Source organism: Hippichthys cyanospilos, chromosome 16 (assembly GCF_059441005.1).
Source record: "Hippichthys cyanospilos isolate Australia breed blue-spotted pipefish chromosome 16, RoL_Hcya_1.0, whole genome shotgun sequence".
NCBI classification, from domain to species: domain Eukaryota; kingdom Metazoa; phylum Chordata; class Actinopteri; order Syngnathiformes; family Syngnathidae; genus Hippichthys; species Hippichthys cyanospilos.
The window spans coordinates 7,285,232-7,299,147 of NC_142384.1; the positions used below are offsets into that span (position 1 = coordinate 7,285,232).

At 38.8% G+C, this 13,916-nt stretch overlaps 1 protein-coding gene across 1 annotated transcript in view; it reads right to left on the bottom strand.

Annotated features, from left to right (window-relative positions):
- The window catches only part of stat5a (signal transducer and activator of transcription 5a), a 50,825-nt gene that overhangs the window by 13,059 nt on the left and 23,850 nt on the right, over positions 1–13,916 (bottom strand). Inside the window, exons 2-7 of the mRNA XM_088436764.1 lie at positions 8,520–8,657; positions 5,596–5,752; positions 3,719–3,808; positions 1,916–2,090; positions 1,053–1,183; positions 826–977 (exon numbers count right to left, since the gene is read on the bottom strand). Of these exons, the coding sequence (XP_088292890.1) occupies positions 826–977; positions 1,053–1,183; positions 1,916–2,090; positions 3,719–3,808; positions 5,596–5,752; positions 8,520–8,647 (833 nt within the window). The 5' untranslated portion in view covers positions 8,648–8,657. The remainder of the gene's footprint in view (positions 1–825; positions 978–1,052; positions 1,184–1,915; positions 2,091–3,718; positions 3,809–5,595; positions 5,753–8,519; positions 8,658–13,916) is intronic.

Consider the following 13,916-nt stretch of genomic DNA (forward strand, 5'->3'; position numbering starts at 1 on the left):
CCTACACTGGCTCATGGAGAACATGCAAACTTCACAAAGGAAGGCCAGAGCGAGCTGGATTTGAACTCGAGACTCCAAACTGTGAGGCGGACGTGCTAACAACTTTGTCACAGAGCCGCCTGAATTGGAACATGAAGTAACTTATAAAACACAAAATAAATGACAGAACATGCTTGTGTCCATGCTAATAATTTTTCTCGGGCATTGGCGGCCACATGGATGAAAATTGACACCAATGAGAAGTTCTGTTTGGGAAGTCAGCCATGGACATTCATTTGTGACAAGTCCTTAGTCCAGTGGTTCTCAAATTGAGGTATGTGAAGGTACTTCAGTGAGTACAGGAGAGTTTATTCTGGGTTTCTGCAGGTAACAGCAATTTTAATTTAATGGTTCATTTATGGATTTTTTATTTTATTTTAAAAATAATAGCACATTACTGTAATTAGAACGTGAAGCTACTTACAGCTAAATTGCATTATAGTGAGTCGACCTTCTGGAGTTGCTAATTAAAATTTGCCCAGAGGAGCCACTACAAACGTAGTTCCAAAGTTTAACAAATTAGACATGGATGGCACAGCACTCAAAGCCTATTTTTTTCCACAAATCCAAAAATGCTTTGTGCTGGGTTGTCAGCTAAAAATATATTTCACAGAGGATGCGAAGCTGAAGGACCACTGCCTTAGATGTGTCTTTTGCTCTTTTGAGGAGCCAATAAACTTTGGGTATACACCCAGCGGTAGTCCATTTGAAGCTCATAAAGCACTGGCTTTGTTGATTCCACATGGGCCTCACACCAATTCTAGTGTGGGGGGGACGGAAACTCACCAGGACTGCAGGATGTCCATGCCCCCCTCCGGCGGGCCCCCGTTGCCCGCCAGCTGTTGCCGTCTCTTCCACTGGATCAGCTCGTCGTCCAGGATGAGTGTCTGCTGCTTCCTCAGCAGCTGCAGTGTTTTCTGATGCTTCTCTGCCAGGTCCTGGACAAGAACGAGAGAGTCAACTTTTCTGTTTGGGAGGCGCTGGTGCAGCAGAAGAGAAGAAGAAGCGGATACCAGTCTGTACTTCTGTAGTGTGTTGGCCTCCCGTGTCAGCCATGCCTCCACGGTGGCTCTCTTGCTTAGCAAGTTGGGTTCTCGCAACTGTCGGTCAGCAGGGGACAGTGTGGCCAGGCTGGACAGCTGAGCTAGTTCGAAAGAGAAGAAAATAATAAAAGCTATCTAAAAAGAACTTCTCCGGAAGCTCTTTTTGAAGTAAAAGCCAGATGACTGAGGTGCTTGTTGATATTTTCAATCAAGGCCAAGGCTCACGCCCAATTCAAGACTTGGTTTCAACCTTGAAAAATTCTTCTTGGAAAACAGCGTTTTGATGGTAGATTAAATTATTTTTGTTAATATTATGTATCTATATGAATATACATGTAAAAGAGCTTTATTATTGAAACTTAACTATAATCAAGGCAAATACTGTAGAAGTGTGTGAATATTTTTTTTTTAATCTCACGATTCCTGAAATGAAAAACCTGTGAGCTTTTTGAATATTATAAATTGACATCATAAAAGACTCCAATCTGAGCTTCTTCATTCAAGTAGACGTGTGGGTGTGGAATATTCACTTCAGTAATTGACAAGAGGGAAGTGCTACTTCCATGACTGAAAATGCTCTCAGCGCTGTGATTTTCTCGTCTCCACAGTAAGAGCTCCACTTCCACAATTAAAAGCAGTGTGCTTCGGTCAACTCTCTAGCCCCCCCCCCCCCCCCCCCCCCCCCCCCCCCATAATCAGGGTAACAAACGGAGTTCCGTACTCTACATTAGTACCACAGGCTCCGTTTTGGTAGACTTAAAAAAAACGGACGTAAAAGGGTGTTTTAATTAACGAGCTTTGCAGGTTTCCACATCATGTGATCAGGGTCTCACCCTGAATGCGCAGGCTCTCCTGATACTGAATGATGAAGTACTCCTGGTTGTGCTGGAGCTTTCGTAAGTCATTCTCCGTGTCCTGGGTGAGCAGGCGAAGCTCCTCGAAGGCCTGGTTGATTTGCTGGTACTTCTGAGACATGCTGTCCAACATTCCGCCCACCGGAGAGCTGGACTGCTCGGTTGCATTGGATGGGGAGGCACAGAAAGAAAGATTGGAAGTCAGTTGAGAGAACAGTGGAGCCAAGCTGAAAAAACGAGAGGAAACCAAGATGCGCAGGATGCATTGACCCTCGCGTGAGCTAGTGACGATCAAATCCATAATTGCAAGTCTAGGATAGTGCAATGCTTCGAGAACTGGGGCCAGTCAGATAATGACTAAACAGGGTCGAACTCCTCACGAGGCCACGTTTGCTAATAGAAGAGGCGCGTTGTGACTGGAAATCAATTCACGCCAGGAGTTACCGAGATTCAGATGTTCACGCACTGCTGGCTGGATGCCTTTCATAACTCGTGGCATGCAATAAAACATTAAATATTTGATATCCATGCTTAGCAGCAGCACCGAGCTGAGTCATTGCAGAATTGTTTGCTGTGAAATAACTGTTTACACTGTTTCTCAGGCTGGGGTCACGTTGGGTTGCTTCACAAATAAACTCTGGTGCCATTGCTGTTTAAGTGCAGATGACAACCGACAACAGATGTCAAAGCCAAGATTCACACATGTCTAAATTGATCAGTGTTGCGAGTAAGGCATTGTAAAAGTAATGTAATTACTGTAATGCATTACTTTTTTGCCGCAACACAGTAGAGCAATGCATTACACACAAAAAAGAGTCATATTTGACAAATGAGAGTAAGGCAATGCGTTACAATGCGTTTTTAACATGAATGGTGTTTTTTCGCCAAATTCACAACAAACTCCGCGAGACTGGAGGAGAAAAGTCAGGGGAAAAATGTTTACTGGTATTAGTAATGTTATTAGTATCGACTGCAGCAACTACCAATAATGACAAGGTAAGCTAACGCTAATAATTATTTTACAATTGTTATTAATAAGAGTCTGTAAATAGTTCTGGTCAATATGTATAAAGATGAAGCATAACAAAACTCATGTTAAACAGTATATTAAACACAATTTGCCTTACAGTTAAAATACAGTAATAATGTAATGTAACTAATTACTTTGAAATGGGGTAATGTAATAAATAATGCTTTGCAGTTTTGAAATAAGTTGCTCAACATCGAATTTGTTTTTAATGACAAAGAACATCTCCAAGGACTTTTTAATAAAGGCATTAATACAATTTAAGAGCGTCTCGATATAACTTTTATGACTTCTGATACTCTCCCCATATTGCATTCTAGAATACTGTCTGATACAAATATCGATCTAAAACGATATGCGCAGGAATGATACATGCTTTTATTTGTTTTTTATTTTCAGCCTGAAATGTAACTATTCAAATAAAAAACAATAGCCAGCAACAGGAGATAAGACAAAACTAATTATTCAAAATTAAAATCAACATCCTGAATCCAGATGCTGCAGGACAGAAAAGCAGGAGTGGAATTTTGCATGCATTTGTATGTGCAACAGAATTATGAGAGAAAAGTTATTAGCGTCTAGCCTACAAGTAACTTTGAACATAATTCTAAGTAAGTTCAAACGTAACAGCAGATACATTTGAATGTTTTTGATTGCATTATTTATTAATTTTTAAGGCAGACAGAATATTTTTTGTAGACTTCTGAGTTCATTTTGAAGCTCAACGAATGTCTGGGCACGAGCACCCAACTCACATTTGTGGCCTCCCGCACGAGCCTCTGCTCGGTGTAAAGGATGTGCTTGATGCAGCGCACCAGCTCCAGAGGACATCGGTCATACGTGCTCTGAAAGACAAGGAGAACATGTGCTGTGCTTAAGTCCTCGTTAGACCCTGACAAGGCGAGCGCTCGCCGCGCGCTGCACTCGCCAATTTAGTCGCATCAAGGAGCTTCTCGGGGGCCCGGCGTGGCCGACGCTCTAGAGCCCATTAGAGGAGCCTAATGACGTTCATCTCTGATGAGTGGCGCGCTTTGTTTTAGCGATCATTAGCATAAGAGAGCACTCGGCAGTGTTTTACATGCTCCTTCAATGGCAATTAAGTTTGGATTTATTTCCAAGAATCACTAGTGGAATCGGAACCTGTAAAGTTCAAAATCTGCCTTGATTTTTACAAAAATGGTGAAGACTAAATTGTGCGTAAGAGTAAACTTGAGTGTGAATGGTTGGCTGGTTGTTTGTATGAGGAACAGAAATGGGAATTTCAGGAAGAGAAAGTAAAAACCCTGCCACGGTTTGGCTTCGGACACAGGTGCTTCCACTTAACTGGCAGGTTAATGAGCTCATTGGACTGCAGGTTGAATAGAAGTACTGTACCCGTGGAATAAGCCAAAATGTGGCACGGTTTTTACTATTCTCTAGGAATGCCCAATGTCAGGCCAACGTGTGGCTCGTAAGTGCTGTTAACCATAGTAAACAGTACACATGCCTTAATAATCTCTATTACACTCCACTAGAAGATGGTAGCAGGTGATGATGAATGTTTTTTGACGCAGAATATTTATATCGTAATATGACAACCACGATATCACAGCAATCACCGTTATCATTACATTCCTACTACCCGAAAAAAACCACAAGGTTACTGTGCACAAATGTTGTAAAAATGCGAGCAACTGGCAGCTGAATATTTGGGCCCCACACATTCTAACCTCACGGAATGTTGCATTATGCAAAAGACTGGAACCCCTGGTCGATGCAGTACCAGTCAAAAGTTTGTGAACCTTCAAATTCAATGTTGTTATTTTTCCTTAGTAGTAGTCAACTTGTAAGGAATCATTTACTATGCTATCTGAACCAAAATATGTTTTAGATACACTATTAGATTCTTCAAAGTAGGCCCCTTTTGCCAAGATGACAGCTCTCCTCCGTCAACTTTATGATGCAGATGATGCTTTATGACTTTCAGCTCACAGCTGCGCATTTCCAAGAGTTAATAGCTTAAATTTGTTGACCTCTTTTTGTGTTTGAGACCGTTTGAACTCAAAGCCGTTTCCAAACTTTTGTTTGGTCCTGTGTGAGCCCTGCCATTGGCTTTGGTGTGGTGCCCCCATCTTCATTTGGGTCAACGTCCCAGAGCCCAAAGTCACTAAAAGCAGGCCCCCCCCCCCAAAAAAAAAAAGCCCCAAAAGAAAAATTAAAAGCGCCAGAAATCCGGGAATCCGTCCTAGCAAAGCCAATTCCCTTCGCCCAAGTTTCACAGCCTGGTTTCCGGGAGGCGAGCAGAAGGCAAGAGAAGAATGGATTTTGAGAGCAGGGATCATAAATAGCAGCACTGGCGAACTACCAAGGGCCGCACTTGGACTGTCCTCTTGTTTTTCCTCACAGTGAATACAAACTGTTCTGAAACATTTGGTGCTTCTGGATGTGCACTTTCTAAAAAACATCAACAAGGGGGATATCGAAGGGGACGGCTTGTTCTACAATAGTTGTTTCATTGAAAAAATTATACTATCAAACGTGGCTATGTAATATAAAATTTCCCACCACGTTCCAGAGGACACGGTCATTTTCCATCTCCTCTTTGCGCCCTTTTTTATGGCAAAATGAGCACTCTGTCTCTTTTGCAGATTACCTTGAGTTGGCTGGCATAGTGTCCCAGTTTGATTTTGAGCAGGAAGCCATCCTCGCCAACTTGGTGTTCCGCTTTGTTCTGCAGCTCCTGGATCAGCCCGTCCAGCAAGCGCTTGGCCTTAAACTCCTCTTGTGGGTTCTCCAAGTCGATGTTGTCCCTGACCGGAGCAAAACAATATATCAAGTGATATATTTACTTAAAAATTTAATAAATAAATAAAAATGCCATTATCTGTAGTCATTGGCCCGAAAATCCCATTATTGGTCGGGCTCTAATATAAAATCTGTACTAGGAGAAAAGTCGGTCAAGTCGGGTAAGTCCACTATAAAAAGAGATAGATTAAAAATAACCACCCGAAAGCTCGTCTGAACCATGTTTGCGGCACCGTATTCTACACTGATCTTGCAGACGTACACACTGTTACAATAGTGGAAAAATATAGAAAAACAGGAAGGCATTGACCTCATAGTAGCTAACAGGCAGCTCCAAACTCAAGTTAACTCATGGAATATGACTGAAGCATAATCTGGAAGTGACTTTAGGGACACATGTATTATGTACATACAACACTATGTGTCTGTGGAGTAAATATTGGTTAGTGTTTGTTGACTTTAGAGCACTAATGCTAATCGTGATTGCTAAACGATTAGTCAGGCAATTTTTGTTGATGTCTAAATATTCATGTATAGAAGATAATACATATTGAGTTGTAACATCCACTCACTTCAACTCACATTCAACTTTAGTAAACCCTAAAAAAAAAAAAAAAAATCTCATGTTTAACCTCAGCAGATCTTTTATAAAAAGGAAGGGGCATTTTCTTGATTATTAGATGGAATAAGCAATAGGATAATTGATTATTAAAAAAAAAAAAAAAAAAAAAATCAACGGTGACTGCCCTGGTCTTAACCAGTCAAAACATTGGGAACACCAGTGATTATCTGTATTTTTTTTCTGTATTTTTCCTAAATTTTTTATTATTACTTTTGTAATTGACTATAGAATGAAATTAATGGAATTGTGTGGTAAACAAATAATGTTAAGTAAGGAAGAATATGGCCAACAGCCTTATGATGGCCTGGAATTACTTTTAGTACTTGACTGTGCATTTTCCAGAGGTAATCGCTTGAATTTTTCAATCCCTTGAATCTGAAGGTGTTCCCAAACTTTTAACTGATACTATAACCTTTGAATTTTGCAGTTGGTAAAGGAAACATCGTACATCTGTAAATGTGACTCAATTTTTTTGTTAACGATTGGAAAAATTCTAGAGGTTTTTCTTTGATTGACTCAAGGGAATGCAACCAGAATTATCCTAAAACAGCAACTTCTAACCAAAAGTGCAGGCTTCCTGTTTTTTTCGGTTATGGGTTTTCAAGTCTTTATTTGTGCATTTTCTCTTGATCGACTACAAATTTTAGGCTGCCAAGTTAACTGGCTTCGGGATGAATTTTCAATGTGACCTTATGAAGTTGTTAAAGAGTTCTGTTGTGTTTTATGACAAGTAATAAAACATTGTTGCCATACGCCAATGATGAAAACTCAAGCTTGGAAAATGCTTTAAGGGCAGCATTTGATGAAGGAAATCATGGAGAAACAAAAAAAAAAGGCATGGGCATGGTTAGAACAGAAAACACACCAAAATGTTTGTAGTAATTTCACTTTTTGCACTTTTTTTTCTGATTTCTTTATTTATTAAAGAGCAAGAGCTCCATAATTTCTTCTATTTTGCCTGTTTGGTGGTCAAACCAGTTTGAGGTCTATCTACTTATTTCAACGCAGTGCATTATTATGCATTTTAAACCTGGAAGTGGTGTTTTCTTTCTCCAAATTCGCCCAAAACACCACAAGATTGGAGAAGAAAAGTCAGAGGCAAAATGTTTACTTTCTGTTAGTAGTATCTGCTGCAGCAGAGATGAGTGCGGCAGCAGCAGACGACAGATTGATACATCCACAAATGGACACATTATGTCAGAGAAGAAGACAAGAATAAAAAAATCGGGTGCAATTGTACCGGACACCCTAGAAGCGCTGTACTTTGCCAAATAGCACCAGTAATTTGACAAACCATTTAGAGCGAAGCCATAGTAATGTGAAGTTAGCGAAAAGAAAACACGCGTAGGTTTGAGAGTGGGAATAAAACAAAACATTCTCTCGCTGAGGGACGCTACTTTGTTCTCTCACTCAGGATGCCACTTCGACCTAAAGAGGTTAGGAGACTCGTGGCGGAGTATGTCATGCGTAGAGGATATACTGCCGTTTTCCACAGTGGATTTGCCAGCATTTCAAAACCTTGTCACTGAGATCCCTGTCGCAGCTGGCAATAATACGGGAAGCTAATGCTAATTTTTACTGTACAATTGCTATTAATAATAGTCTATAAGTAGTTGTGGTCAATGTGTATCAAGATGAAGCATGCAAAAACTAATTTTAAACAGTATGTTATACACATTACGATGATGTAGGTTAGTTGCTCACATTAGTCCCATAGAAACCATCTATTTTTGAAACATCTGTCCCTAACTGAACCGACTGAGCTTACATTTGAATAATGGTATTGAAATTGTGGAATGCACCAACTGTTTCCGCCGAAAGCATCAATAATGCATCACTATGCTGTGAAGCTAAGTAAATCCATATTTCCAGTTATGTTGGTGAGAGTGATATAAAAATAATGCAATAGTAGTGTAATGCCTTACATTTCAAATACAGTAAGACTGTAAAGTAACTAATTGCTGTACTTTGAAATGACTTTAATAACAAGTAACAAATAACGGATTACAGTTTTGAAGTAACTTGCCCAACACTGAGTAGTACATCTTGGACATCCACCATTGCAGTAAACAATCACTACGTCTCAACAATTCATTACTACATCGTGCTCAGACTTGCGTGCTTGCCTTCGAAGAGCACTTGAGACTCACCATAGTTGGCCCTCGATCCACTGCGACAGATAATGTCGCACTTCTATGGGGAAGTGGTGACCGTACAGAGATTGCATCTGGTGGAGAGCATCTCCCTGGAGCTGCTGGGCCTGGATCCACACTGCCATCTTCTACACCCTGCCACAAAGACAAGAGCGGTAGGGTTAGGAAAAAAAAAAAAGAGAGAAAATATTCATCTAGTGCGAAGCGCCAGCAGCCAGAGATAATCAAATCAAGTGGATGCCTTCTAAAAGTTAGAGCCTTTAAAAGAGGTGAATTCCCTCTTTGTTTTCCCCCAGGAGCTGCTGTGGAAGAAGGAATTTAGAATTAAAAGAATTAAACGATGCAAGATATTGACTTAATTGGTTTGACGCAAACTGCAAGGGGGAGATAATAACATCCCACATGAACGCTCAAAGGCCATTGGGCCCCACCGTGTATCGTGTCCCTCTTGATACCAGGCTCACTGCATGAATTCAGAACCGCAGAACAAGTCCAAAGCTGTAATAGCAATTTTAGTCATTATTTGAGTATGAATATGTGCATGTGAGTTCCATTGTTTGTCTACACTCTCTTAATTCTTTGCATTTTGCAGCACTTGTTGATTGGTGATTGGGGCATTTTCCTTTTTTTCCCATCTCTGGTCAACTGTGTACATGTGACATGATCTAATTCGATCTTCCATTTAGATGTACCAATTCCTGAATCAGAACAGCCATTTTAAAGAAGTGTGAAACGCAGAGATCGATTTATCATGTGATTTATCATAATGGAGTTCAGTTTTCTTATTAGTACAGTAGATCCGATTTTTTTTAACACATATAAAAACAAAAGCTTGATAAAAAGTTGTTAAAAACAAGTTTGCAGACAAGCTCTGGTAGCACGCCGCAATTTGAATTGGATAAATGATGATGGCACTTTTGCATGTTTTGATCAAGTCAAGATGCTGCATTACTATTTCTCATTGGAATTTTTACCTGACATTATGATTGAATTAAAATTAAAAAATTTTACGCCACTTGTGTGAATCGTGATGAAATCCAAATCGGATGTGATCTTTTTATTCCAACTGAGGTGTTCATATGGAGCTTTTTTTTTTTTTTTTAATTCCGTTTTGGTTCAGTTTTATTCAAATTGGAATGTATACTGCATGTAAACTCTGCTTGTGAGCTATGACAGAGTTACAAATGAGTGGTTGACACGTCTGCCTCATAGTTGTGCAGTTCATGGTTTGATTCTTGGTTCCGGCCTTTCTACAGTATAAAGCCAAGATTGAAACTGCAAAAAAGAGGACTTTGTGTCGGAGTCACTTCAGGAGTTGATTTACCGTCAACACGCCTACTTGTTTTTCTTCAAAAAAATGGCACAGTTGCTGTCCACAGTAGGCGAGTAGTGAGTGCGTGGGGATGTTTGTGGTTTATGTGGTGTCAGTGGCTAGCGAACGCACTTGGACATACTCTAAGTCTAGCTCACAGCGAAGGCACTCAAAATAAAGACTTTCAAGAGGAAGTGTCCCATGACTCGAGAAATGACTTGGACCGGAAGGATCTGGTGACTAGGACAAGCGAACCCGCAGGGGTGGTGCTTTTCATTCAGATAAAACTCCCAAACTGCGCCAACAGTTCCAATGATTCTCGACTGGGAATGCACTTAAAGATGATCTCGCACTCAGTTCCAACTAATCATAACTGAGAATGTTTGTTGAACTTTCCCCACCAGTGTTTTGTTTTTTACTAAATTCAAATAATTGCACATATGATTAGTACAGATATATTTATGTATGAAAAGACCCTCTAATTATTCATGTCCTGTTCATCCATTGTAAATAAAGACACTGTATGACTCAGGGGTGCTAATTTTTTTTTGTGGGTCACATTGTAGTTATAGTTTCTATCAGAGAGCTGGGATAAATTTTAAGTGTGCTTGTCACATTCTGAGCTTATTTTGAAATCAGAGACTTGTAAAACTTGTCGCCCCTTCTGAAGGTTTCTTATTTTCCCCAGATGGGCCTTTTGAGTTTTTCCTTCCCCTTCTGGGAGCTTTCTACAGGGGATGCTTTTGTGTAATTATGATGTTCTGTATGACTTATTTTTTGACCTGAAGCTCTTTGAGACTGCTGTAATTCATGGCGATACAAATACACTTGATTAAAAAAGTTTGATATTTTAGCCAGAAACTTTAGGTCAAATAAACATTTCGCGGACCACGTAGAATGATGGGGCGGGCCGGATCTGGACCCCGGCCTTCGGTTTGACACCTGTGGTATAGCTATTCATTCAGGCATAGACATTTTTGTTTGCTACACATTTCTTTGTATACTTTCAGCCACCAAATTGTTAAGAGCCCCAAGTGCTTGTCAAAGAAAACCAGGGGTGAAACAACTCCTCGAATAATTCGAGTATCTCGGTTAATGAAAAACAAAACTCTCAAAGCATGTTTTCTTTTCCAGATTACCTGCTTATGAGTGTACATGTCAGAAAAAAATAGATCAAGCCAATCACAGCGACAATTGTGATAATTACAGTCTTGTATTTCTGATTTGACCTCACGAACTGTTGCTCCCGGTCGTCCTGTCATGAATAACACAATATAATTCTGAGATGATGTTTAATTGCCAATTAAGAGCACCAAAAAACTGACCTAATTACTGTACATGTAAAACGCAGAGGATAGTGAGAAACGCAATTTTGATTCCTTTGTATGTTAAGCATGTGAAGAAATTGACAACAAACTTGACTTTGACTTGTATACTGTACTGGTATTGTATTGTAAGGCACCTGATGCCAGTGTTTAGTGGTGGTCCGTCATTAATAGCAATGTCTGTCATAAATTAGCAGCAAGGTATTACCACTCATGCGCCTCATATCGGCTGGTGAGTGCTTCTGAATAAATTATGAATGGCAGTTTAATAGACATGAACGACTGTACACGTTGACATTGACAAGTCTGACAGTTGCTGTACCTACTGATCACTTTTTAACAAACCACTCTCTTGAAGAAAAACCGGCAGATACCAACATGGTGCTCATGAGCAAAAACCAGCATGTTTTTGTTGTGTTTCCATGCTGGTGGGACCAGCTTCATACAGCATTTTGCCATTTGATACATCCTACCTTGGATGCACTGTGTCCATAAGGAAGACACAAAAAAACAGCGAGACAAACAGAAAGACGGTGGAAGCAAGAGTGCAAATGCTGCGGTACAGTCGTTAGAAAACACAGTGTTTAAAATAATTACAAATACATTAGTGATAAAAGGCTAAAAAGAATAGTCAACCGAGGGTAGGCTGAAGTGTTTTTTTCTCCTGCAAAATGCTAAAAATTAACTCCAAGGAGATGAAAATAAATTGTTGCACAAACATTAGAAATGCCATTTACGCACACCGCTTAAACCCTAACTACATATAATTGTTGAAAATTGGGACAATTTTGAGAACAGGCCAAAACGAAAGGGGGGAAGATGTAAAACCTTTCTACTTTCACTGAACATAAACACAAATGCACTACAAAAACTATTATTTTTGTAATTCTAAGCAACAGTTTTGCAAAAATTCTTCAAAAAAAGTATATGAAGAAAGAATATTATCCTTTAGTCATCATCATCAGCACCTTTGGTGTCTCTCATTAGCATGCTACATTCACGGCGTGGTAGTGGCATGTCACATGCACGCTAAAAGCCCAGCAGAGAGTCGTTTTAATTCCGTCACAAACGGTAGTGAAAAAATGAAGAGAAAAAAAAAAAGAAGTCAAGCGCAGTGTCACCCACTCCTTCCTCTCAGGGAAAACTGCCATTCATTTAATGTAAACACTTCCTGTGAGGAAACTTGAGGTGCCACCCACCATTCAGAGCGTTTGAGATGACACGTAGCAGCGCGACAAAAACATGATTTTTGAGTGTTTTTATTTGTTTTCATCTTGCAGAAAAAAATGAAGCCTTTTCCAGAATAAAAGCTTCAATATTGCCAAAAACAAAGTTGATTTTAAAATTCATGTGGTGAAATATAACTTTATTTTCATTTTCAACTTTGACTTGTCATATTACGATGTTTTGGCTTCATTTAAAACAAAATATTTTTGAAAGAATAAAACTCTAGGGCCCAGCAAAATCTGTGTCCTCTGTTCACCTTGCATAGCACCACCCACACTCTCCCCGCTAACAGATTTATGAGCGTCTTCATTCTACACTGCCTTTAATCGTTTTAAGTGTTAAGGCACCTGTGTTACTAAAGATACTTTACCACTCAAAGGTTTGACTAAAGCCTCTAATTCTGTGTTTTTACAGTTTTCAAACAATCCTGAATCATAGGTTAATATTTCGGTCGCAGAAATGAATGAAGTACTGTTGGAATTATTTGGTATTTTAAAAAAAGAAAATGTTTTATGATTTAGGTTTTTGAAAGTACACTTTTTTTCCTAGATGACAGCTTTGCACATGCTGATTTTTCCTCCGGCATGTTTGTGATGTGGATGATGCTTTTTGATCTAGAATGAGCTTAAGTTCAAAGCTGTGCTTTTTCAAGAGTCAATATCTTAAATTTGTTGATGTTGTGAATGTGAAGGCATTTCCATATATATATATATATATATATATATATATATATATATATATATATATATATATATATATATATATATATATATATATATATATATATATATATATATATATATATATATATATATATATATATATATATATATATAGACACATATAGACACTTATTGAAATGAGATTAAACAAATGCTATTTTATTCATGATAATTCTAAAGTTAATCAGCTGATTAATTGTTCATTTTTCTTTTTTCCTGCCAAAATGTAGCTGAGAAAATCCCAATCAGTTGAATATGTCCCCTTTAAAGTGACACTATGAAAGATTTAGACCGTTTTTCATTAAAAAGGAATGCGGTAAATTAGATTATTATACATTTCAAAAACTAAAATAAATGTGTTCTTAACGACCAACATTATGTTTTAAATATAATTGTAGGTCTAGTTGACGTTACATTCTATTCTACATTCTACGGAAAGCAAGGAGGAGGAGTGTTTATTGCTGCATTTACCGTAATGCTCCTGAAGCTCCCACAGGCGCATGCAAAAAATTACACATACTCCTTTTAAGGCCAGATTGACTTTTAACTCATTCAATCCCAGACATATTTTCATGTTTTTTTCCCCCAAGACATACTATCCCACATACTTGTGGGATATTCACATTTTTTTTTTTCATTTTTTTCAAGTGTTTGGTTATAGGGAGGGTGTATAAATGGCTGATACTAAATGATTTAAGTACTCAAGTAAATAATTACTTTTAATCCCTTGAGTACTCATGTAATCAATTCATTTAGTAGCTAAGATAATCATTTACTTTAGTATTTAATTACCTTAAAAAGTAAAACA